We start from the raw sequence: 26,085 nt of genomic DNA on the forward strand, positions 1-26,085 counted from the left end.
GAGTAAAATCCAAACTCTACTTGGCATTTGACATCTTAAGAGCTTGACTCTACATGTGTTGCTCTTACTGCTCTAATTACTTTACAGTGAATGTTCATTGAGCACTGGATGTGACTCAGTGGGCCTTGGACTTCGCCGTGAAAGTTCTGTAAGAGGGTCTCCATTTTTCACCCGGGGACACTGAGGCTCAGAAAGGGTAGATAGCGTGCTTGTGACACTCACCTGGTCAGTGACAGAGGTGAGGCCAGAACTCAGGCTGTCTGAACCCAGTACTTCAGCCCTAACCCTTGTCTTCCTTTTTATCCCTTAATGCTTTAAAAAATTTTATTTCTACGTATCTATCCTACCTTTTACTTCCTTACGAGTATACCATAATGCCATGTCTTTGTGCTTTTCCTGAAGTTATTTCCTTGACCAGAAATGCTTTCTGAGCCCATCATTTTTCTGATAGGTGGTGCAATGTATTAGTTCAGGGCTTAGACTCTGCACTCAGGTCCCCTGTTGTTGAATACTGGATGTGCCACTGACTACTTACTGTGTGCTCTTGGGCAAATTGTTGGACCTCTCTGTGTTTATTTCCTGGTCTGTGATATGGACATCATACTAGCACGTACCTCACAGAATGGTTGTGAAACTAAAAGATGAAGTAATTAAAACAGCATTCAGCAAGTAGTAAGCCTTAAGTATCTGGTATTAATGTTGTTCATGATAATAGTACGGTCAGCGTCCCCATTAACACAGCCTGACTTGGCTTCAGAGGGTGGGATCTGGATCTGTTTGCCTCCCTTCCTGGCTGGCATGGGTGGCCTTGTCTTAATCTGAGAGCTCTTGGGATGGTCCCCTACTGGTGCACACACAGCATGGTGTCTCTGGCAAGCACTGAATCAACACAGTCTTTCCCATTTGAGCGATCAGGTATTGTGTTCATGTGGCTTCGCAGGTTCTTCTAGTGCACTGGAAAAGGAATGCACTGGCCGATGACCAAGAAGATGATATAGGAGATGCTTGGGAAGGGTGGGACATGGTCTCCACCCAGCAGTGACAGCCACCTACCCACACGAGGCTGCGCTGGTACTTTGGCTTTGTTATCCCTTCTGTCCATAAGATACTTACTCCTGAGAGTTGTAGTACAGTCTCCTTGAGATGTTGCACTTGTGTTTGCAAAAGGGAATGCTATGGGGCCTTTGCATTTTTTTTAAACTATTTATTTGAAAGGCAAATCGACAGAGACAGAGATCTTCCATCTACTGATTTACTCCCCAAATAGCTGCAACAGCCAGGGCTGGGCCAGGCTGAAGCCAGGAGTCTGGAACTCCATTCTGGTTTCTCACATGGGTGGCAGGAGCCCAAGCACTTAGGCCATCTTCTGCTGCTTCTTCAGCTACATTAGCAAGAAGCTGGATCAAAAGTGGAGTAGCTGGGACTCAACCCTGCACTGTACACATGGTGCTGGCATTGCAAGCTGTGGCCTGTTAAAGCTGCGCCACGACACTTGTCCCTGTGGGGACTTGGAATCAAGCAGGTCTGGGGTTTAATGTCAGCTGTGCCATTTATTGGCTCTGTGTCCTGGACATATCTGCTGTCTGCTCTAGGCCTCAATACCCTGATTTGCAAAATGAGGCCAATAATCAGAAACAATGTGGGAAGCACTTAGCATGGTACTTAACTATGAAGGGGTACTTGATAAGTGGTAGTCATTACTTTCAAAGCAGTGAGGGATTAGGAGTGATGAAGAAGGGGGAAAGGAACAAGCCATTCTTGTGTCGGCTGTGTACCAGGCATTGTGGTAGCTCTTGATTTTTTTAAGATTATGTTTGTTTATACTTTTGGCTTCTCTGTAAGAATTATCCCCATTTTACAAATGAGGAGACACATTTAGTAATTTGCTTGAGGTTTCATATGAAGTAATGGCAGGAACCAGTAAAATAGCCAAGGCTTTCTCCAGAACACACTAATGTCTGTTTACGTGTCCAGAAGATATCCATATCCACAAGAATGCCCTTAGAATTCACAGGAATGACTACTGAGGCCTGGAATGCTTCAGGAAGGAGATAGGCGTTGAGGCTATGCTTTGAAGAAGAGGTGGCCAGAAAAAGTAGAAGGAACTTTGAATGGAGTCAGGAGTGAGTGTGGCGTGCATGGGGAACCTGTATTTTCAGCATGAGTTGTCTCTGGCTGGTGGATCGATGAGAGTGTAAAGCCGATGTGCAAAGGCCTCATATGCTCACTGAACCAGTTTGGACCCCACCTGCAGGGAGTGGTGCAACACTGAAAGTTTTAGAGCAGACAGAGATGAAATCAGTGTTTAACGTGGGCAAGTCCAGAGACTGTGTTGGGTAGGGAGAAGTGGGAGGATTTCTTAGTTGGAGACTCTTGAGGTTACAGGTGATCAGGCATGGCCTAGAGCAAGGCAGTTGGGAGAATGAAGAGGTGCATCGCTGAGTCCCTCTGGGGGTCCAAGCAGCGAGGTGAGTGGATGGCAGGATTGCAGATCTGACTGATGGGAGAATGTTGGTGCTGATAACAGAGGGGTGAGCTCAGGGGAAAGGCTCAGAGCTGTACCACAGACTTTCCTGGGGCCTGCCTACATGCAGGATATTTTGTAGAAATTCTGAGTAGGTGGTGGAGAGCTGAGTTCCGGCACAGCTGGACAGCACCATTTACAGTGCGCTTCCATGGCTGATGGTTCTCCTTGCACAGGAGGAAGAACAAGGCTCAGATCTTTCCTGTCTAGTATGCTAGCCACCACCCATATGTACCTATTGACAGTTTATGCAAAAATAAGATTTTATTTGCTATAGCTGTATGTTAGGTTTTACAAGTATGGCTACTGCCTTGGACAGTGCATTTATATAGTACATTTCCATCATCAAAAAAAAGTCTGTTGGGTAACACTGGTTTGGGGAGTGCCTATAAAAACTGGGGGCCTAGAGGAGAAATTGGAGCAAAAGAGACAGAAGGACCAATTGAATTAAGAAATAATGTTGTTGCCTCTTAGATGGGTCTCAAAAGAAATGAGCTATTTTGATTCTTATTTGAATTTCAGATTTTAGAAAAGCTCTGACTCTGGGCCAGTGCTGTGGCGCAGCGGGTTAAGCCAACCTGTGTTGCTGGCATCCCACATGGGCACCAGTTCTAGTCCCGGCTGCTCCACTTCCAATCCAGCTCTCTGAGGATGCATCTGGGAAAGCAACAAAAGATGGCTCAAATACTTGGCCCCTGCACCCACATGGGAAACCTGGATGAAGCTCCTAGCTCCAGCATAAACCATCCCTGGCCATTGGGGAAGCCATTTGGGGAGTGAACCAGCAGATGGAATCTCTCTCTCTCTCTCTCTCTCTCTCTCTCTCTCTAACTCTGCCTTCCAAGTAACATAAATAAGTCTGAAGAGAAAAGAAAAGAAAAGCTCAGCCCCACATCAGTCGTAGGCCTGGCTACAGGACGTTGAAATTGCGTGCTTGCCTCCTCTCTTTGTCTTAAAGCTTCGAAAGGTCTGGTTTGGCTTCTAGAGCATTTTTTGGTGACGTGATGCAAGATAGTCTCACAAGATAGTTTCGAGTTAACCATCAGAAAACCCTCTGCAGTAGATATCATTATCTTTCCTCATTTGAGGAAGTGCAGGCTTAGAGAAGTTAGATAGCTTGTCCAAGGTCACACAGCTATTAAGAGGCAGGGCTAGAAGTACAAAGTAAGTCTTTGACTCTAAAGTCCGTGTGTATGTATTATAGTACAAGAAAATACATTTTATTATAGTTAACGTTGAAAGTACTATACAGGAAAAGAAAAAGAAATATTACACTCAGAAATGACCATTGTTAACAGTTTGGCACATACCCTTCCAGGCTTTCTGTGTCTGCGGTGAATGTCTGTATAAATGTGCAGGTATTCAAAAAGTGTGTGGTGAAATGGAATCAAAAGATAATGCACCTTATCCATGAACTTTTAAAAAAATTTATTTGAACAGCAGAATTATAAAGAGAGGGAGAGAGGGAGAGAAGGAGGGAGGGAGGGAGGGATCGATCTTTTGATCTTGCATTGCTAGTTCAGTCCCCAAATGGCTACAATGGCCAGGGCTGGGCCAAGCCATAGCAAGGAGCCAGGGACTCCATCCGGGTCTCCCATGTAGGTGCAAGGGCCCAAGGACTTGGGGCATCTTCTGCTGCTTTCCCGGGTACATTAGCAAAACAAACCAAACACACACACACACACACACAGAGAGAGAGAGAGAGAGAGAGAGAGAGAGAGAGAGAGAGAGATCCCATCTGCTGGTCCATCCCCCAAATGCACACAACAGCCAAGACTGGGCCAGGAGCCCATAATTCCATTGAGGTCTTCCTTGTGAGTAATGGGGCTCAAGTACTTGAGCCGCCATCTGCTGCCTCCCAGGACGTGCATTAGCTGGAGGCTGGACCAGAGGTGGAGGTGGGACTTGATCCCAGCCACTCTGATAGAAGATGTGAGCAGCCCAAGTGGCAGCTGAACCCGTGGCACCCCAACGCCCCTCCCCTTGTTGTGTATTTAGCAAGGCATGTAGGACATATTTTAGTTCTGTAAGCTGTGTAGTGCAGTCCACAGAATTTTCCAGGAAAATAAATACTTTTGCACTTCATGCATCTGGACTGAGCTTCAGCTGTTATGGTTGACCTACTGTATTAGCTAAGTTCCTGCTGGGAAGTGGTTTCAATTGTAGATATGAAAGGTCGTCATCAAGAATGCACCCAGAAATCACATGGAGCTTAGTGCCCCGAGGCATTTACTGTCCACCTGGTGTATGGTATGTTTTATGGCAGGCAGGAGGCGTATCAGGCCCTGCCCCCATGAAGTTTGTAGCCCAGCTAAAGCAGTAAGACAAATGAAAGCAGGCCCAGTTCCAGCTCCATTATGATGGGTGCCTTGGTAGAGGTAAGCACTGCATGTGTGAGAATATAAGGAGAGGGGCACAGAGAGAGCTTGGGAAGGAAGTGACTCCAGGGCTGAGCCTTTTTTTTTTTTTTTAGATTTATTTCTTTATTTGAAAGGGAGAGTTACAGAGAGGCAGAGGGGAAGAGAGAGAGAGAGAGAGAGAGAGAGAGAGAGTGAGTCTTCCATCTGCTGGTTCACTTCCCAGATGGCCGCAACGGCCGGAGCTGCACCTATCCAAAGTCAGCAGCCAGGAGTTTTTTCTGGGTCTCCCATGTGGGTGCAGGGGCCCAAGTACTTGGGCCATCTTCTGCTTTCCCAGGCCATAGCAGAGAGCTGGATCAGAAGTGGAGCAGCTGGGCCTCGAACTGGCGCCCATATGGGATGCTGGCACTGTGGGTGGTGGCTTTACCCACTATGCCTCAGCACCGGCCACAGAGCTGAGTCTTGAAGGATAAATTTGTGGTTCCCCACATAAGGATGGAATTGGGGTGGTTAGGACATACCCAGGATCAGAGGTGGCATAAGAAGCCAACATCTGAGAAGATAAACAGTTTGGGTACAACTAGGTTGGGATAGGAGAAAGGATGTTGGAGTTGGGGAGAAAGTCTGGGACTATCTGTCAAAATCCTTTTATATAGTACTCAGAGGTTTGGGTTTTACTCCAAATGTGGTGTTTGAAGTTATCGAGGGATTTTAAATGCAGGAATGGCCTACTCAGATTTGTGGTTTCTTCTATGTATCGGCAGAATGGGTTGGAGCAGGTGAAAATGGAGAGAGGGAAATCACTAAGGATGCTTTCTAGAAGTATTAAGAAACTGTAGGGCCGGCGCTGTGGCTCACTAGGCTAATCCTCCACCTTGTGGTGCCGGCACACCGGGTTCTAGTACCAGTTGGGGCGCTGGATTCTGTCCCGGTTGCCCCTCTTCCAGGCCAGCTCTCTGCTGTGGCCAGGGAGTGCAATGAAGGATGCCCCAAGTACTTGGGCCCTGCACCCCATGGGAGACCAGGAGAAGCACCTGGCTGCTGCCATCAGATCAGCGCGGTGGCCATTGGAGGGTGAACCAACGGCAAAGGAAGACCTTTCTCTGTCTCTCTCTCTCTCACTGTCCACTCTGCCTGTCAAAAAAAAAAAAAAAAAAAAAAAAAAAAAAAAAAAAAAAAGAAACTATAGAGGCCGGTGCTGTGGCATAGTGGGTAAAGCTGCCGCCTGCAGTGACGGCATCCAAAGTGGGTGCCGGTTCAAGACCCAGCTGCTCCACTTTCAATCCGGCTCTCTGCTATGGCCTGGGAAGGCAGTAGAAGATGGTCCAAGTCTTTGGGCCCCTGCACCCACGTGGGTCAACTGGGGAGTGAACCAGCAGATGGAAGACCTCTCTTTCTCTCTGCCTGCCTCTCTATAACTCTGCCTTTCAAATAAATACATCAATCAAGAAAGAAAGAAAGAAAGAAAGAAAGAAGGAAGGAAAGAAAGAATCAGTAGGGAGAAAGGAGAGGGTCAGGTATAAAAATGCTTAGGAGAAAGGATTTATAGGGCTTGATTACCAAACGTGAAGAAGGAAGAATCCCCAGAAGTCACTCACAAGACTGAAGGACAAAGGATTGGAGGTGTGAGGTTGGAAAAGGGGCAGAGTTTGAGTAGGGGAGCAGCTGAGGAGGTAGCACTGGAAGCTGTGGCCAGAGAGGGAGCCATGGGACTGTGGAATGGTAAGTTTGGTAAAGAGCTGCTGGCAGCCGGCTTCCGTGCCAGATTCTGGGGAAGAGCTTCTGAGAAGACTGTCTTGTGGCTGGAAATCCCCCATCGTGCACCCTGGAGTTTCCATACGCAGAGCGGTGCATGAAGATCATACACTTCTGGCCCCAGTCCAGGGAGAGCCGCCCTGGGAGAGCCTCGACAAGATGCAGGCCTGCAACGTAGTCTTCCCACCAGTGCACTGCCCACCCGTGATGTGAGCTGCATCCGCAGGGAGAAACCGCTTGTTCCCAGGACACGTCCATTCGGTCTGGCTCTAAGGAAGTCCCCAAAGAGACAAAATCCCGAGAGATCCCCTAGGAAGCGGTGACACACAGACGTAGAGTGCTCAATTATGGTTCCTTAGTTTGCAAAGGAGAGGCGCCTTGACGTGTTGTGATGCCCCACAAAATGTTTGTATTAAAGTCACTACTTCACAGATAAAGAAACTAAAACCCAGAGAGAGGAAGTGACTTGTTACACAGGAAGATAACCGCAGAGCTGGCCATCAACTCAAGGTCCCTGACGCTTTGTGTACCTAACATGTTGAGTGCCTACTGTGTACCAGGCTGGGCATCTTGGATAAAAATCATGAAGAGCAAGTTGTACCTGATAGAGTTTACCTTTTGGTGGGAATGGCATTCAATCATAAACACAAGATTTATTATTGTAAGTCTTACAAATATATAGGAGATTTAAGCTCAGGTGGTTTTAGTACTAAGAGGATACATTTTTGGAAAGCAGGGCTGTGGTTCCCAAACCGTGCTGAGGCACCCGGGGCTCTGCAGTGTCACTCATGGGGAAATTTTCAAGGTAAACACGCAGATCTGATGCAACAGCAGCCACACTTCGAGTCTGAGGTTGCTCATAGTTTCAACATGAGATGGTACTGCATTCCTTTTGATGAGATCTTTGCAAAGCTGGGTGGCTCCTGTGATTAAAAACAAGCTGCAGGAAAATCAGTGTGGAACACTGCGTGTGTGATGCCCAGCTGATTCCAGGGCTTGTGGAGTCGTATAGGCCACTAGGCACACACTTCCCGCTAGTAACTGTGGGTAAGATGAAATGGAAATATTTTCTTTTCATTTATGTGTATTTTTTCAAATGGCTACTATGTTGATAGAACTTAAATACTCATTCATTTACGTGGCCGTACCACTTAGGGAGAATTGTCAGATATTTCTTTTGGTCTAGCAGTGCCTTGAGTAAAAGTCGGGCACAGTGAACCGTGGAAGTTTAGGGGCCTCCGGAGTGAGGGCAGAGCATGGTGTGGGGTCTTTGGTGTGGGAAGGGATGGGTTCCTGAGAGTTCTGACATTGGAGCAGAGGCCTGGGTGAAATGGAGGGAGGGATGTGGAGATCTGGGGAGAAAGCATTTCAGGCAGAGGGGCCGGTGGGAACAAAGGCCCGGAGCCAGGAGTGAGCTTGGTGTGCTCTAGGGACACAAGGAGGGAACAAGGTGAGTCAGTAAGTGAGGTGGGGTGCGGTAAGCGAGCTTTGGAGGCGTCGGGCCAGGTTAGGTAGGGACTTGCCTGCTTTATTTAGGAGTTGGATTTGATTTCATGTATGGTGGAAATCTGTTTCAAAATTTTAAGCAGGGAAGCTACTTCATCTGATATACTGTTGTACTTTTTTTCCCAAGTGTTCATTCCAGCTTCTATATAGGAGTGTGGACATACAAGCACAAAAAGCAGGAAGGTGCTGTTGTAGTCTCTGTGAGAACTTCTGGATATGAGTGTATATATATATATATATATGTGTGTGTGTGTGTGTGTGTGTGTATATATGTATATATATATATATATATATACATATTTTTTTTTTCTTTGTAAACCAGAGAGACAGAAATTTTCCATCTGCTGACCGGTTCATTCCCCAAATGCCTGTAACATCCAGGGCTGGCCTAGGCTGAAGCTGGGAGCCAGGAACTTGATCTGTGCCTCTAGTGTGGGCAGCAGGGACCTAATTTACCTGAGCCATTACCTGACACCTCCCAGGTTGTGCATTAGTAAGAAGCTAGAGTTGGTTGCCAAACCAGGACTCAAACCTAGGCACACAGATATTGGACGTGAGCATCTTGAATGATTTTTTTAAAGATTTATTTGTTTATTTGAAAGTCAGAGTTACACAGAGAGAGGAGAGGCGCAGAGAGAGAGAGAAGAAAGAGAGAGAGAGAGAGAGAGGTCTTCTATCCGCTCGTTATGGCTGGAGCTGTGCCGATCAGAAGCCAGGAGCTTCCTCGGGGTCTTCTCGTGGATGCAGAGGCCCAAGGACTTGGGCCATCTTCTACTGCTTTCCCAGGCCATAGCAGAGAGCTGGGTCGGAAGTGGAGCAGCTGGGACTCAAACCAGTGCCCATATAGGATGCCGGCACTGCAGGCAGCGGCTTTATCCACTATGCCACAGTGCTGGCCCCTCGAATGATGTTGTAACCACTGTGCCAAGTGTCTGCTCATGGATATATATGTGTATTTTTAAAGACTTATTTTATTTATTTGAAAGGCAGAGTGACAGAGATCTTCCATCTGCTGTTTCACTCCCCAGATGCCTGTGATGGTTGAGGCTGGACCAGGAACTCCACGCAGGTCTTCCACATGGGTGACAGGGGCCCAAGTACTTGGGGCCATCTTCCGCTGCCTTCCCGGGTGCATTAGCAGGGAGCTGAATCAGAAGCAGAGCAGCTGGGACTCAAACTGCCACACCAATATGGGATTTGGAGTCGCAGGCAACAGCTTAACCCAATTTGCCACAATGCTAGTCCCTGTAGGTGTATTTTTGAAAGTAGAATTTGCCTGAATCGCTAATGAGTTAGATATGGGTGTGAGCAGGAAAAAAGGAGTCACTGGTCAGTACTAGGATTTAAAAAAAATTTTTTTTAAAGATTTATTTGTTTATTTGAAAGATTAGCAGAGAAAGAGATCTTCCATATTCTGATTCACTCCCCAAATGACCTGCAACAGTCGGGGCTGGGCCAGAGTGAAGCCAGGAGCCAGTAGGTTCTTCCAGGTCTCCGACATGGGTAGTAGGGACCAAAGCACTTGGGCCATTTTCCTCTGTTTTCCCCAGGTGCATTGGCAGGGAACTGGATCAGAAGTGGAACATGGCGCCACGCCTCACTAGGCTAATCCTCTGCCTAGCGGCGCCAGCACACCAGGTTCTATCCGGTCGGGGCGCCGGATTCTGTCCCAGTTGCCCCTCTCCCAGTCCAGCTCTCCGCTGTGGCCCGGGAAGGCAGTGGAGGATGGCCCAAGTGCTTGGGCCCTATACCCCATGGGAGACCAGGAGAAGCACCTGGATCCTGGCTTCAGATCAGTGCGGTGCACCAGCCACAGCGGCCATTGGAGGGTGAACCAATGGTAAAGGAAGACCTTTCTCTCTCTCTCTCACTGTCCACTCTGCCTGTCAAAAAAAAAAAAAAGAAGTGGAACAGCCAGGACTTGAACAGGTATTCATATGGAATGCTAGCATCATAGGTAGTAGCTTTACCCACTATGCCACAATGCTGGCCCCAGATTTTAAAATTTTAATTGATTGAATTATTGAAATATTGAGTTGAAAGGCAGAGAGAAGGAGAGACAGAGATGGAGTGAGATCTTCCATCCACTGATTCATTCCCCAAATGCTTGCAGTAATCAGGGCTGGGCTAGGCTGAATCTGGGAGCCATGAACTCTGTGTCACTAGCATGGGTGTGAGGCACCTAACTACTTGAGCCATTACTTGCTGCCTTACAGTGTGTGCATTAGTGGGAAGCTGGAATTGAGAGCCAAATCAAAACTCAAACTCAGGTACACAGATATGGGATGTGAATATCCTAAGTGATGTCTTTTTTTTAAAGATTAATTTACTTATTTGAAAGTTAGAGTTACACAGAGAGGAAAGGCAGAGAGAGAGAGAGAGAGAAAAGAAAGAGAGAGAGGTCTTCCATCCACTGGTTCACTCCTCAATTGCCTGCAATGGCCAGAGCCGGGAGCCAAGAGCTTCTTCTGGGTCTCCCATGCAGGTGCAGGGGCCCAAGCACCTGGGCCATCTTCCACTGCTCTCCCAAGCCATAGCAGAAAGCTGGATCAGAAGTAGAGTAGCTGGTGCCCCTATGGGATGCAGACACTATAGGCAGTGGCCACAGCCCAAATAATGTCTTAACCACTGTACCAGATGCCTTCCAATAGGTATATTTTTGAAGGTACAACTTACGAAATTGCTAATGAGTTAGATGTGGTATGAACAGGAAAAAGAAGAGTCTTAGATGAATCCTGAGATTTAAAAAAAATTAATCTATTTCAAAGAATGAGATTTTCCATCTACTGGTTTATTCCACAAATGCCTGCAACAGCCAGAGCTGGGCCAAGCTGACGCCAGGAGTCAGGGACTATCTCCAGGTTTTTCACATGGGTGGCAGGGACCCAAAAACTTGAGCTGTCATTTTTACCTCTCAGGGTGCACATTAACAGGAAGCTGGAGTTGGGAGCAGAGCTGGTACCTAAACCCAGGCACTTATGTGCACGTCCTCAAGGAGTATTGTCGCTCCCCCTCTTCGTGGAGGAACGACACAGGACCCTGCGCTGTTCTTTCGTCTGCTCGGCCCTCCCCGGGTTTGCTGCTGGTTCTTCCCGGGTTGGCTACTATCCCTTCCACCTCCGTGGAAGGGCAGTTCCCCCTGGCCGCATTCCCCACTTCCGCAGGGGAGCGGCACACCGCCGGCCGGTTCTCTCGGGGGCTGCACGGGTTCCCTTAGATGTTCCCCATAGATGTTCCTGGTGCATGCCGTCTCTCTCCTCCTTTATAGTCCTCCTCCGCCAATCCCAACTCGGCTGCCCACACGCCGAGTACGCTGCTCTCCAATCAGGAGCAAGTCCTACAGTTTATTAGTTGAACTGGAGGCAGCTGTGCGGAAGCTGTTTACTTCTCTCCCAACGCCATGTTGTGGGAGAGCAGATGCATAGAATAAGTCTTAATTTCAGTAACTTAGTCCAGTCCGGATTGCTCCCCACAGATCCCCCTTTCTTTTTATTTTTTGGCGTTGATACGCGCCTGTCTTCGGTGTCCCGCGGCACACACTCTGCTCTACTTGCTAGAGTTGCCACAGGCTCTTACAAGTCCTATCAATCAGGAAAACCGAATCCGGGTCCTCTCTTCGCCATTGTGAGGAGGTTTTTAGGCGCTGATGCGTGCCTGTGTTCGGTGCCCTGCAGCGCATGCTCTGCTCTGCCCGCAGGGGCTTACAAAACCTATCAGGCAAACCGAATCCAAGCCTTCTCATTGCCTTTTTGTGGGGGAGACTTATTAGTGTTGGTTCGTGCCTATCTTCGGTGACCTGCAGCTCATACTCTGGTCGAGCTGCTTGCTGGCGCTTACCGCCTTAAATCAGGCAGACCGAATCCAAGCTTAATATTGTTGTATTGTGGGGAAGCCTTACTGATGTTAATTCGTGCCTGTCTTCGGTGACCTGCGGCGCATAAGCTGCTAGCTGCCCGCAGGTGCTCATCGCCTCACTTGATTAGGCAGACCGAATCCAAGCTCTCACATTGCAGTGTTGTAGGGAGGCCTTTTTATTTCTCTATTTCTCTATCTCCGGGCATTTCTATTTCTCCCATTTTACTTCTGTCTGCCAACATTCCTATTTCTCTTTTACTTCTAAACTTCTGTTTCTCTTATCCCCGCAGCTTTCCGGCACCTCACTCGCCGGCGGGTTCCCGGCTCTGCGCCGCTTCAGCCCGCGCGCCTCTCTCATCTGCGCAGCTTCCCGGCTTTGCGCGGCTCGGCTTCGCGCGCTCCGCGGTCTCCACGCTTAACCCTTTCGCGTCTGAACCACGGCCTACGCCAGCCCCGTTTCCTATCTATTCATGCCCCGTGCTCTCTGCACGCGGCGGCTTCCGCGAGTAACAGCGTAGCTCACGTGTCCGCCACTAGCATTCAATCTAAGTTCCCCGGGCTAGCCTGGCGAATTCAACCCAGCGTACGTCTCCGCCCCACGGTTTGGCTTCCCGTCCTTTGCTCCCCGGGCTAATCAGACGGATCCCAATCTGGCTTGCGTTTCAGCTTCTGGTTTCAACTTTTCGCCCCCCATTCCCGGGCTAACTTGAGAATCCCAAAGTGGCTTTCGTATCCGCCTCGGCCTGCCCCCCACGGCTTCAATTTCCCTAACATTTTTCTCTACCCGGTATGTTTCCCCAAACTTTCCTCCAACGATATTCCTCCCTCATTTCTCCTGGCCTCTCCCCACAGTCCGCATCCGAGTCTGTTTGTTCTAGCTTTCACTTTCGCTTTCGACCTTAGAGATTTCTCCCAGCTTCCCCCCGTAGTCCGAATCCGAGTCTATGCCTAGGCTTTCAATAGCTTCTTCCGGCTCCTTTTTCGTCCGGCTTTTCCCTAGGCTGTTTGCTAGTCTCTCTCTCCGATATTTTCCCAATTCTTCCCGTTTCTTCCCGTTTCTTCCCTCCTAAGTTTGCTATCCGTCCTAGGTTTCCTATCCGAGTCACGGCACCATTATGTCGCTCCCCCTCTTCGTGGAGGAGCAACACAAGACCCTGCGCTGTTCTTTCGTCTGCTCGGCCCTCCCCGGGTTTGCTGCTGGTTCTTCCCGGGTTGGCTACTATCCCTTCCACCTCCGTGGAAGGGCAGTTCCCCCTGGCCGCATTCCCCACTTCCGCAGGGGAGCGGCACACCGCCGGCCGGTTCTCTCGGGGGCTGCACGGGTTCCCTTAGATGTTCCCCATAGATGTTCCTGGTGCATGCCGTCTCTCTCCTCCTTTATAGTCCTCCTCCGCCAATCCCAACTCGGCTGCCCACACGCCGAGTACGCTGCTCTCCAATCAGGAGCAAGTCCTACAGTTTATTAGTTGAACTGGAGGCAGCTGTGCGGAAGCTGTTTACTTCTCTCCCAACGCCATGTTGTGGGAGAGCAGATGCATAGAATAAGTCTTAATTTCAGTAACTTAGTCCAGTCCGGATTGCTCCCCACAGAGTATCTTTTTTTAAGATTTATTTTTATTTATTTGAAAGGCAGAGTTACAGAGAGAGAAAGAGAAAGATCTATCTGCTAGTTTACTTCCCAAATGGCTGCAAGGGCCAGGGCTGAACCAGGTTGAAGCCAGGAGCCTGGAACTCCACCTGGGTCTCCCAGTGTGAATACAGGGGCCCAAGCACTTGGGCCATCTCCTGTTGCTTTCCCAGGCACGTTAGCAGGGAGCTAGATCAGAAGTGGAGCAACTGGGACTTGAACAGTGCTCATATGGGATGCCAGCATCGTAGGCAATGGTTTAACCCTCTACTCCACAACATTGGCCTCCTAATTTAGATTTACAGAAAAGATAGCACAGAGAATCCCCATATAGCCTGTATCTGGTTTCCCCTATTTTTTCTTTTTCTTTTCCTTTTTTTTTTATTATTTTTTTTGGACAGGCAGAGTGGACAGTGAGAGAGAGAGAGAAAGATCTTCCTTTACCGTTGGTTCACACCCCAATGGTTGCTCCAGTGGTGTGCTGCGGCCGGCGCACTGCGCTGATCTGAAGCCAGGAGCTAGGTGCTTCTCCTGGTCTCCCATATGGGTGCAGGGGCCCAAGGCCTTGGGCCATCTTCTACTGCTTTCCCAGGCCATAGCAGAAAGCTGGATCAAAAGTGGAGCAGCTGGGTCTCGAACTGGCACCCATATGGGATGCTGGCACTTCAGGCCAGAGCGTTAATCCACTGTGCCATAGCACTGGCCCTGGAAATATATGTGTGTTACTTACTGTGTGTTTATATGCATATCTTCAATCGTGCATATTTCTGTGTGTAACTATGTCTATATTAAGCAAAACGTGAATTCATTCTGTTATCTCCAACTAGTCCATTCTAGCTTCCTCCCCTTGTTGATCTGGAACCTCCCACTCCAGGAGTAGGAAACCTGGCTTTCACCATCTGCTGTCCATGTCCTCAGTGGTTCAGTATATAATGTGGTTTCAGCTGTGCCCCCATGGAGGCAGCAGTATCAGCTAGAGCACCGTGTTTACAGTCCCATGTGCCTTTAATTTTACAGACACTAATCATTTCTAGTTACTTAGGTAAGCATTTTCCCTCATCACTATATTTTTTACTCATCAACCCCTTAGTGAGGTTGCTATACATTCATGATAGAGTTAGATTCCTTTTTAAAATTTTTAAAATTTATTTGGGGGTGGAGAGAGCAAGTGACAGTTCACATAAACACTCCCATCCACTGGGTCACTCCCCAAGTCCCCAGGAGCCAAGAACTCAATCCCTGTTTCCCACGTGGGTGGTAGAAACCCTTCTACAGGTACTATCGGATGCTGCCTCCCAGGGTGTGCGTGAACAGGAAGCTAGAACCAGAAGTGATGCTGGGACTTAGCTGTTGCTGGTATTTAGGGGAGTAAACTAGATGGAAGATCTCTGTCTCTGTAGGCCTGTCTCTGCCTTCCAAATAAATTTAAAAAGCCCCCTGTGCTTCATCTATTAAAGTTCACCCCCAGCCCCAGGATTCCTGGCAACCACTGATGTGTGCACAGTCTCATAGTTTTGCCTTATCCAGGATATTGTATAGTTGGACTCATATATTATGTAGCCTTTTTTTCTACGTTCACTTAGCAATATGCATTTATGGTCCAGATCTCTTTGTGGTTTTATAACTCATTCCTTTTTATTGCTGAATAATATCTCATTATAAGTATGTACTGTAGTTCGTCCATCCATTCACCTATTGAAATACATCTTGGTGGCTTCCAGTTTTTGGCAATGATAAACAGAGTTGTTATAAACATTTGTGTGCGGGTTGTTATGTGGACGTAAATTTTCAGTGTAATAAATACTTAGGAATGTGATAACTGGCTCATATGGTAAGACTGTTTAGCTTTGTAAGAAACTGTCAGGCTGATTTAATTAGCTGTGCCATTTTCCATCCTTAAAATCAAGAGTAAGGGTTACTATTGTTCTCTGTTCTTGTCAGAAGTTAATATCATCGGTTTTTTTTTTTTTTTTAACTTCAGCCATTCTAAAGCTGTCCCAGTATGCCATTCAGTAACTCAAATACCTTAATTCTCTAAGCTTTATAGCCCAGTGAGAGTAAAGCAAGAACGGTAGAATCCGGTAGGGGATTTGGTTTCCAAAAATAATTACTAAGTTACCATGGTGTTGAAGTACTATAAGAGGAACCTATTCTAGGTCTCCCTATTCTTGTTGGAAGACAATGGGAAGATTACCTCAAACTTGAGCTTGGATATTATGTATTTATATAAGGGATTCAGGTCCACCTAGTATTTTCTATTGAATTATCAAATGACTGCACTGCTTGTAATGTGCTGGGGTAGTATGCTCAGTGAGGAGGACACAGTGGTGAGTATATCAGAAATAGTCTGGTCCTCAACCTTTTTTTTTTTTTTTTTTTTAAGATTTATTTATTTATTTGAAAGTCAGAGTTACACCGAGAGAGGAGGAGAGGCAGAGAGAGAGAGAGAGAAGTCTTCCATCTGCTGATTCACTCCCCAATTGGCCACAAGTCGGAGCTGTGCCAATCCAAAGGCAGGAGCCAGGAGCTTCTTCTGGGTCTCCCACGCAGGTGCAGGGGCCCAAGGACTTGGGCCATCTTCCACTGCTTTCCCAGGCCATAGCAGAGAGCTAGATCAGAAGTGGAGCAGCTGAGTTTCGAACCAGAACCCATATGGGATGCTGGCACTGCGGGCAGCAGCTTTACCCACTATGTCACAGTGCTGGCCCCCTGGTCCTTAACCTTAAAGTCCAGCTGGGGAGAAGAAACAGTTACAATACTTAGCAACCAAGGCTGTGGAGGGGAAGTACAGGGAACTGTGGGAACAAAGTCTACGAGGGGTGCCTCTAAGGTGTGGCCTGCAGAAGGGACAGGCTAACTACGGTCCATAGGCCAATTCCAGTCCGCCACCTGCTTTTGTAGCTCATGAGCTAAGAATAGTCGTTACATTTTTTAATGCTTGAAAAGACTCAAAAGAGGACAATCTTTTGTGATGTGAAAATTATATGACATTCAAATTTCAGGCCCCATAAATAAAATTTCATGGGAATGCCGTGTTCATGGCTCCTTTGCCCTGTGATGGCAGACTTGGACCTCTGGCCGCAGAATGGGTAGGAGTTAGCCACCTGGAGCAGGGTGAGGAGGGCAGAAGTCGGTTTCCGCTGGGGCCTTTCTGTTGCTGCAGTCATTTAAATGTTCTTAGAGCAAGGAGATGGGTGCCAGGGGACTGTGGTGAGTGACGGGGCTGGCGAGGGGCAGGATCCACACTGGGAGAGCCTTGGCAGCGTAGAAAGGAACTTGAGGACTCTTTCAGAAGTTTACAGTGACACAATCAGATTTACTTTTTCAAAAATTCCTGCGGCCACAATATAGAAATTGGGTTGGAGAGTGTGAAACAAGAAAAGAGATGAAATAAGTTGAGACTTTTTTTTTTTTTTAATTTTCACTTTATTTGTAACACAGAGAGAGACAGAGATCTTCTCTCCAATGCTTGGCTTCTCAAATGCCTACTATAGCCAGGACTGGGCCAGGCTGAAGCCAGGAGCTCCGAATTCCATTTGGGTCTCCCACATAGGTGTCAGGATCTCAAGAACTTGAACCATCATCTGCTGCCTCCCAGCATGTGTGTTAGTAGAAAGCTGGATCAGAAGCAGAGTAGCTGGGACTTGAACCAATATGGGATGTGGGTGTCCCAATTGGCAATTTAAGCTACTGAGCTGAAAGTCTACCCCTAGCTGAGGTTTTTGAAGTCATTAAGAGATGCTGGGGGCCAGCACTGTGGCATAGCAGGTAAAGCCACTGCCTGCAGTGCTGGCATCACATATGGACACCGGTTCGAGTCCCAGCTGCCCCATTTCCAATCCAGCTCTCTGCTATGGCCTGGAAAAGCAGTGGAAGATGGCACAAGTCCTTGGGCCCCTTGCACCCATATGGGAGACCACATGGCTCCTGGCTTTGGATCAGCGCAGCTCTGGGCATTGCGGCCATCTGGGGGAGTGAACCAGGAGATGGAAATCTCTCTCTCTCTCTCTTCCCCTCTGCCTCTCTATGACTCTACCTTTCAAATAAGTAAATAAATCTTAGAGAGAGAGAGAGAGAGAGAGAGAAAGAGAGAGAGAGAGATATGCTGGTAACCTATACTAATGCAGTGACATTGGGGTCACTTGGGAAGCAAAATTAAAAGAACTTGCTGTCTTAGTACGTTCAGACTATTGCAACAAAATACCATGGCCTGGGTGGCTAATAAAGAATGATTATTTTGGGATTGGCATTGTGGAATAGCGGATTAAGCTGCCTCCTGCAACGCTAGCAACCCATATGGGTGCCAGTTTGAGACCTGGCTGTTCCACTTCCCATTATGCTCCCTGCTAATGTGCCTAGAAAAACAGCAGAAGATGGACTTGTGCCAACTTGGGAGGCCCGAATGAAGCTCCTGGCTTCAGTGTGACCCAGCCCTGGCTGTTGCAGTCATTTAGGGAGTGAACCACGAAAGGGAGGATCTCTCTCTCTCTCTGTGCCTCTCCTTTCTCTCTCTCTCTCTCTCTCTCTCTAACTCTAACTCTAACTCTAACTCTCTAACTCTAACTCTGCCTTTCAAATAACTAAATAAATCTTTAAGGAAAAACAAAGTTTATTTCTCACAGTTTTGAAGCCTGGGTTGTCCAAGGTCAAGGTGCTGGCTGATTCGGCCTCTGGTGAGGACCACCTTCCAGTGAAGCCATCTTCCTTCTTTTCACAGAGGGCTGTCTTTTATGTACCCATATGATGAAAGGGGAACTGCCCTTCATAAGGGCACTCATCCCATTCACCTCTGAATACATCACCTTAGGAGTTAAGATTTCAGTGTATGACTTTGGTAGGGGCAGGGAGGTAAATATTCAGTCCCTTGCACTTGATTGGTTGGAGGCACTGAGGTACAATTACTTTCACAATTCAAACTATTGTGTGTGGTGGTGGGGGATTGCAAGTTTGTTTCTGCTTCAGGTGAGTGCATAGTTGAAAATCTGTTTAGTGATCCTCTTCAGGGCCCATTCCTCAGTGGCTTTTCACACCTTCAGCACCTCTTCCTGTAACCTGTGTTTCAAAGTTGCATCTCTCTGTGGCCGTGGCCTCTTCATGTTGTTTCCTGTCAACAAGAGAGGTTTTTTTTTTTTTGTTTTTTTTTTGTTTTTTTTTTTTAGATTAATTTATTTGAAAGGCAGAGTTACGGAGAAAGAGAGAGAGGTCTTCCATTCACTGGTTCACTCCCCAAATGGCCACAACAGCTGGAGCTGCACCAATCTGAAGCCAGGAGCTTCTTCCAGGTCTGCCATGTGGGTGCAGGGGCCCAAGCACTTGGGCCATCTTCTGCTGCTTTCCCAGGTGCATTAGCAGGGAGCTGGATCAGAACTGGGGCAGCTGAGATTCAAACTGGCAGCCATATGGGATGCCAGGGTCAGGCAGCAACTTTACCTGTTACTCTGCAACACCAGCCCTGAGCCCCAACCGTCGGCTTTTAAGGAGCAAAGATGTAGTCAGCAGATTACTTTCCCTTCCAGGTTTATCTGTGTCACAACTTCCCCAGAATTTTTTGTTGTTGTTGCCAGTCCTTGGGCTCTTTGATTTTCAAGGAATTTCTTGACCATGACAGGCCCTTCTTATTCCCTGGAGCCCTCAGACCCTTTCCAATTTAGAACTTTGACCCTTGCCTTTTCCTGTTGGGAGTCGAAGTCTCACTTGCAGAAGATGGTTAACGAGACCCTTGTCTTATTTCATAATATGTTGTGTGACCTGTAAAGTGCTTCCTTGCCAGCTAATTTGATCTCTGCGGGAACCCTGTTAGGAAGGCGGGATGGGTCAAATTCCTGAGACTGAGAGAGGTTAGAGGGCTTGCTCCGAGTCACAGCAGTAAGTGATAAAGTGGCTGATAGGACTTAGGTTTTCAGATTTCCAACTTTTACCGACTAGCTAGGACAGTTATGTTTTCCTCCGTAAAGACATCCGACAGGATTCTTTTTCCCCACTCTGTGCTCTGTGAGCCTTCACTCAGGCACCAGCTTAAGCCTGCCCTATGCTTTCAAGCAATACGTGGACTACCATTTGAAAGACTGTGGTGTACTTTTTAAAGCATCTGTAAGTATGTTTTAATTTCTTTTTCTTCCCTTTAGGTGGTTCTAACTTGGACGATTTAAGGCCGAAAGGGAAAGGTCTGCTTATGGACCAAAGCTCCAGGGGACAGGATAAACCGGAAAACTTGCTCACAAGGTAATGCAGCTCTCCCTTGGTGACCTCTCAGGGCTGAGATCTGCTCCTTCTAGAGCTGAGAGCATTACTGTGCGTGCTGTGTTACCCCAAGGTAGCTGGCCTAAGAACAGTCTCAGTGACACCTGATGTTTATCAAGGATTTACTGTATGTGCCAGGCACCGTGCCCTTACATGCACTATCCATTTTAACCTAAGAAATAGGTACTTTTCTATTTTACAGCTATGGAAACTCAGGTGAGAAGTTATTTAATTCACCAAAATCCCAGAAATGGCAAGTGGCCAATCTAAGACTTGAAACTGCCAGTCCAACGCTCCCTAAGAAATATAAGTTTCCTCCCTCCCTCCCCCCCTCACTCCCTCCCTCCCTTCCTTCTCTCATTCCTGATGTCTGTTATACCAAGTCCACACTCCAGTGCCTCCTACTGATCACATTCAGGATCATCTGGCCAAAATTAAACTTCTCTTTTTTTACCTGTGTCAGGATGTTAATGATGCTCTCACACAGCATTGGACAGTCCCTGGACTTTAAATGTAGCTGAACCAAACGGTCCCAGTTCACTGTGAGCTGTTTTAGTGTACACAGATATATTTTTTACATACACAGATATATTTTAAGTTAGAATGCACATGGCAGTTGTAATGTTAAACACTTAATGTGGCCATTTGTTCAGTGTTAGAAACTGTTTAAAGTGCTTTTTTTTTTTTTTTTTTTTTTTTTTGACAGGCAGAGTGGATAGTGAGAGAGAGAGACAGAGAGAAAGGTCTTCCTTTTGCCATTGGTTCACCCTCCAATGGCTGCCGCGGCCGGCGCACCACGCTGATCCGATGGCAGGAGCCAGGTGCTTTTCCTGGTCTCCCATGCGGGTGCAGGGCCCAAGTACTTGAGTCATCCTCCACTGCACTCCTGGGCCATAGCAGAGAGCTGACCTGGAAGAGGGGCAACCGGGACAGAATCCAGTGCCCCGACCAGGACTAGAACCCGGTGTGCCGGCGCCGCTAAGTGGAGGATTAGTCTACTGAGCTGCGGCGCCGGCCTAAAGTGCTTTTTATATCTTGGTTCTTTAAGCAGCCTTCTACAGAAGTTTCTTGAACTGTTTCGTAGGATTCTGTTAGGTAAATATGTCAGATTTTGTTTCAGTTGGCACTTGGATAATTTGTAGCATGACTATAAATAGACAATAATGAAACATCACTTTCCATTGCCTCTCTTTTTATGTTGGTTTATTCCTGTGGGATAAGACACAGAAGTAGGATCATCAAGTCAAGGATTTGGAGGGCTTTATGGTCTTTGTTACACGAAGCACTAGGATGAAGAAAGAGCAGTGTCTGGTCTGAGTTCTGTCCATACCCCGCCATCATCCAGCTGGGCCAGTCACTGGTGGTGCTGGCTCTCATTTAAAAATGAAGGAATCAGATTATCTTCAGGGTCCCCTTCTGGCCTGAGAGTCTGTGAACCTGTTGTCAGAAGAATCTCCAGACCAATACACCGTGGAATCAACAACATATAAGTTCTGTGTAGAAGTAGTCAGTAAATTTTGCCTTGACCTCATTTATTTATTTTTTTCATGACTTAAACAATTTATTTATTTATTTTCATTTTATTTGAAAGGTATTGATTTACTCCCCAAATGCCTACAACAGACAGGGTTGGGCCAGGCCAAAGCCAGGAGCCCAGATCTCAATCCAGGTGTCCCACACATGAGTGACAGGGACTCAAATACTTGAGCCACCACCGCTGCCTTCCAGGCTGCTCTTTGGTAGGAAGCTGGACTCAGAAACTGCACAGAACTTGACCTAGGCACTTCTGATATGGACTGCAGCTGTCCCCTTTGCCTTGACCTCCTATTATCTTCTGTGATTCAGATACTGTGTGTGGGAAGCTTCATGTTCATTTACTTTGGCACGTATAAGTCATCAAAATATGCAAAAGAAATGTTTTTGTTTTTCCAGACAGAATAAACACAAGTCTGAACTTACTGACATGGTTCACTCCTCTACTGTCACAGTATCAGACAAGGCTCAGATTTTATCCATGCAGAAGTTTGGACTGAGAGATACCATTGTGAAGTCAGAACTGATACAGAAGGAAGAGGATTATACCTATGTCCAGAACTTCAGGTAGCTAACTGGACCTTGGACCGTGTTCTTTGTTCTTTTTTCCCCCACAAGCCGAATGATCCTGCGACTTTCTGTAAGATAAGCACTCCCCTCCGCACCTTGATTTGGAAGCAAATCTTTCTATAGAATTTCTCCCCTCGCTTTCAAAAGGGGTGATTCCATTTGTTCCTCTCGAACAATTTTCAAGTCTGCTCTTGTGGGCAGACACTGCGCTTGGTGTGGTGTAGTGGGAATGCCACAGCTTGCAGAGAGGTGCAGAGATCAGTGGGTACTGAAGCAGCAATACCCTGGTCTTTGTGTATCCCTCTGAGGTTTTATTTTATTTTTTAAAGATTTATTTATTTGAAAGAGTTTCAAAGGAGGGAATTGGGGGGAGGAGAGATAGAGAAATAGAGATATCTTTCACCTGCTGGTTCATTCCCCAAATGACTGCAATGGCTGGGGCTCTGCCAGACCAAAGCTAGGAGTCTGGCATTCCATGTGGGTCTCCCAAGTGGGTGGTAGGGGCTCAAGTACTTGGGCCATCTTCTGCTGCTCTCCCAGGCACATTAACAGAGAGCTGGATTGGAAGTGGAGCAACTGGGAAACTGCTACCCACTGCCTCACAGTGTCATGCCCCTCTCCCCGCCCCCAAAGTTTTATTCTTCCTGAATCCTTCTAGGCCTTTGAAGAAAATCTTTTAAAATGTAGTTGGTGTTTGGTAATCTTTTTAGCCAGGGTTACTGGAAGTTAAATGAATAAAGGTTGCAGAATTCTGCTAAATCTTTTAAACTCATCACATTGGGACTATCAGATGAAATAACATTGTTACTAGAAGTATATACAATCAGCTATTGAGACAGAATGGCCTTTTGAACACTGGAGTTGCTTCTAGTCCAAATTAATTACCAAACTGCTTTGCTTTGTGTGTGTGTGTGTGTGTGTGTTCATTTCAGTAGGATACACAGGGTGAAGAGTCGTTTTGTGGATGATGGCTGTGTAACAGCTGATTAAGGGAAGTCGGGATGTTTAGGGTAGACCTGTGCTGTTTGAAGTTGTGATCAGGAAAGTAACAGATATCATGGCAGACTGCAAGTCGCCCGTTGGGGTCACAGTCTGTCCCAGGTTAGACGTGACGTTTCTTATGTCTTAAAGGCACTCCACAAAGACTGAAACCAGGCCCCATCGGCATAGAAAGTGCTTCCTTCTGTCACCGCCATCGTGCTCCCAAGTCACTGATAGATTCTTTTTGGTTTTAGATTTTTCGTGGGAACATACAATGTGAATGGACAGTCCCCCAAAGAATGCCTCCGACCCTGGCTGAGCCACAGTGCAGAGGCGCCCGACATATATTGCGTAGGGTGAGTGCTTCCCTCCCAGGCATCTCTCTTCCGCAAGAACCTCCAGGTGTGGGTAAAGGGACGGAGACACGAACGTGTAACTGTGTCTTCACAGCAAGTGGAGGAACTGAAAAATGAGCAAGTGCTTAATAAGAGCTGCTTCTCGGATGTGCTTGCTCCGGCAAGTGCGGTGCTTGACATTGAAACGCTAATGTTTAATTTTTAGAGCAGCCCTCTGATGAAGTCAGCACATCCTGAACTGAGTTTCATTGCTTAGACAATCAATACTTTGGTCACAAAACAAAGATATCTTTTACCAGGGAAGGAAGGTTAGCTCAAGAAAATACCATCATTTAGTCTCTCTCTCTCTCTTTTTTCCACCCTTATTATCTTCTCACCACTGTACTGGAATGTCTGGTGAGAAAGGGCAGCAAAGAAAGCCTGTGTGGTCTATTGGAAAGAGCTGGAATTTGGAATGTATATAGACTGAGGCCTGAATCTCAGTTTGGTGCTTATGTGAACTCTTTCTTTTTTTAAAGATTTTATTTATTTATTTGAAAGATAAGTTATGACAGTGAGAGGGAGAAACAGAGAGAGAGGTCTTCCATCTGCTGATTCATTCCCCAAATGGCTGCAACTGCCGGAGCTGAGCCCATCCAAAGCCAGGAGCCAGGAGCTTCTTCCAGGTCTCCTACGTGGGTGCAGAGGCCCAAGCACTTGGGCCATCTTCTACTGCTTTCCTAGGCCTTTGCAGAGAGCCGGATGGGAAGTGGAGCAGCTGGGACTAGGACCAGCGCCCATATGGGATGCCGGCACTGCAGGCTGAACCTACTGTGCCACAGCGTCAGCCCCTTATATGAACTCCTGGTTGCAGATGTGAAATGAGGATATTTCCAACTACTTTGTAGGCTGGGTCATGAAGAGGAAATGGCAAATGTTTGGGAATGCACTGAAAAGACTTTGGGCATTTAGTTCCTCATCGCCAAGCATTCAGTCTCCCTCTGGAGGGTCCTGCAGTTGAACTAGAAAGCTGGAACTGAGTACCTGAAGCAATCTGCACATTCCCTTTCTCTACTCTCTAGGTTCCAGGAACTTGATCTGAGTAAGGAAGCCTTTTTCTTTCATGATACCCCAAAGGAGGAGGAGTGGTTTAAAGCCGTATCCGAGGGTCTTCACCCAGATGCCAAGTATGCAAAGGTAAGAGGAAGCAGGAGTAGCTTGTCGTGCAGGGAAGCTGTAACATAACTTTTTGTCTTTCCCTTGAGCTTTATTGGGCGCCAGTCCTAATTTCCCTGCCATTTTCAGTTCTAAGATCTCCAGAAGGAGTGCCTCAGGGTGGGAAAGATTCGCTTATGGATTGCTTAGGTTATACAGCATACTCGGGGGTTAAACAGGTGATTACTTTGTGTTCTAGCACAGAGGACACAAATTAGTACTCATAGTCAACTTTTTTTTTTTTTTTTAAGATATGTTTATTGGGCCGGCGCCGTGGCTCACTAGGCTAATCCTCCGCCTTGCGGCACTGGCACACCGGGTTCTAGTCCCGGTCGGGGCGCCGGATTCTGTCCCGGTTGCCCCTTTTTCAGGCCAGCTCTCTGCTGTGGCCAGGGAGTGCAGTGGAGGATGGCCCAAGTGCTTGGGCCCTGCACCTGCATGGGAGACCAGGAGAAGTACCTGGCTCCTGCCATTGGATCAGCGTGGTGTGCCGGCCACAGCACGCTTTCCGCAGCGGCCATTGGAGGGTGAACCAACGGCAAAGGAAGACCTTTCTCTCTGTCTCTCTCTCTCACACTGTCCACGCTGCCTGTCAAAATAAAAATAAAAATAAAAATAAAAAAGATTTGTTTATTTATTTGAAGCAGTTACAGAGAAAGAGGGAGAGACAGAGAGAGAGATCTTCCACCCACTGATACACTCCCCAAGTGGCTGCAACAGCCAGAGTGGAGCCAGGCCAAAACCAGGAGCCAGGAGTTTCATCTGGGTCTCCTACACGGGTGGCAGGGGTCCAAGCACTTGGTCCATCCTCCGCTGCCTTTCCCAGACCGTCAGCAGGGATGCTGGACTGGGAGTGCTGGACTGGGAGTGGAACAGCCGGGACGCGAACCAGCTCCCTTAGGAGATGCCAGCAAGGCAGGTGGCGGCTTAACCCACCATGCCACAACGCCAGCCCCTCGCAGTCAGTTTTGAGACCACTTTGCCTGTAGAGTATTTATTTATTCCTATTTGCAACTTCTTCAGGTGTTTGATGGTGTGACTTGTTTGGGTCTATTTTCCAGGTGAAGCTCATCAGATTAGTTGGAATTATGCTGCTCTTGTATATCAAACAGGAACATGCAGCATTTATCTCAGAAGTGGAAGCTGAGACTGTGGGAACAGGAATCATGGGAAGGATGGTGAGTTAGGATGTTTGGCATACAAAGAACCTTGACCCCTGAAGTTTTTGTTTCTGTCCTCCTAAGATTTATTTATTGATTTGTATTTATTTTTTATTGTTGATGAGTTTATTTATAGTAAAAATTCAAATCATACATGGGAAAGATAGTTTTGGGATAGTTACTCTAGGGAAGAAAGGGATGATAAAGAAATATGTATGTAACATTTTATTCCTCACCATGAAAAAATAAAACTATAAATAAAGATCTGAAGCCAATAAGGCAAAATATCAATATCTGTTTAGCTTTGTTGATAGGCAAGACTTATTTATTTATTTGAGAGAGAGATTTGTCTTTTGTCCACTGATTCACACCCCAAATGGCTGCCACAGTCAGATCTGGGCCAGGCAAAAGCCAGGAGCCTGGA

The 26,085-nt window shown here is 47.1% G+C and overlaps 1 protein-coding gene across 1 annotated transcript in view; it reads left to right on the top strand.

Moving 5' to 3' along the window:
• The window catches only part of INPP5B (inositol polyphosphate-5-phosphatase B), a 67,884-nt gene that overhangs the window by 19,140 nt on the left and 22,659 nt on the right, over positions 1-26,085 (top strand). Inside the window, 5 exon segments of the mRNA XM_070078727.1 lie at positions 19,753-19,849; positions 21,800-21,967; positions 23,206-23,307; positions 24,369-24,483; positions 25,563-25,679. Of these exon segments, the coding sequence (XP_069934828.1) occupies positions 19,753-19,849; positions 21,800-21,967; positions 23,206-23,307; positions 24,369-24,483; positions 25,563-25,679 (599 nt within the window).

Source organism: Oryctolagus cuniculus, chromosome 7 (genome assembly GCF_964237555.1).
Source record: "Oryctolagus cuniculus chromosome 7, mOryCun1.1, whole genome shotgun sequence".
Taxonomy (NCBI): Eukaryota; Metazoa; Chordata; class Mammalia; order Lagomorpha; family Leporidae; genus Oryctolagus; species Oryctolagus cuniculus.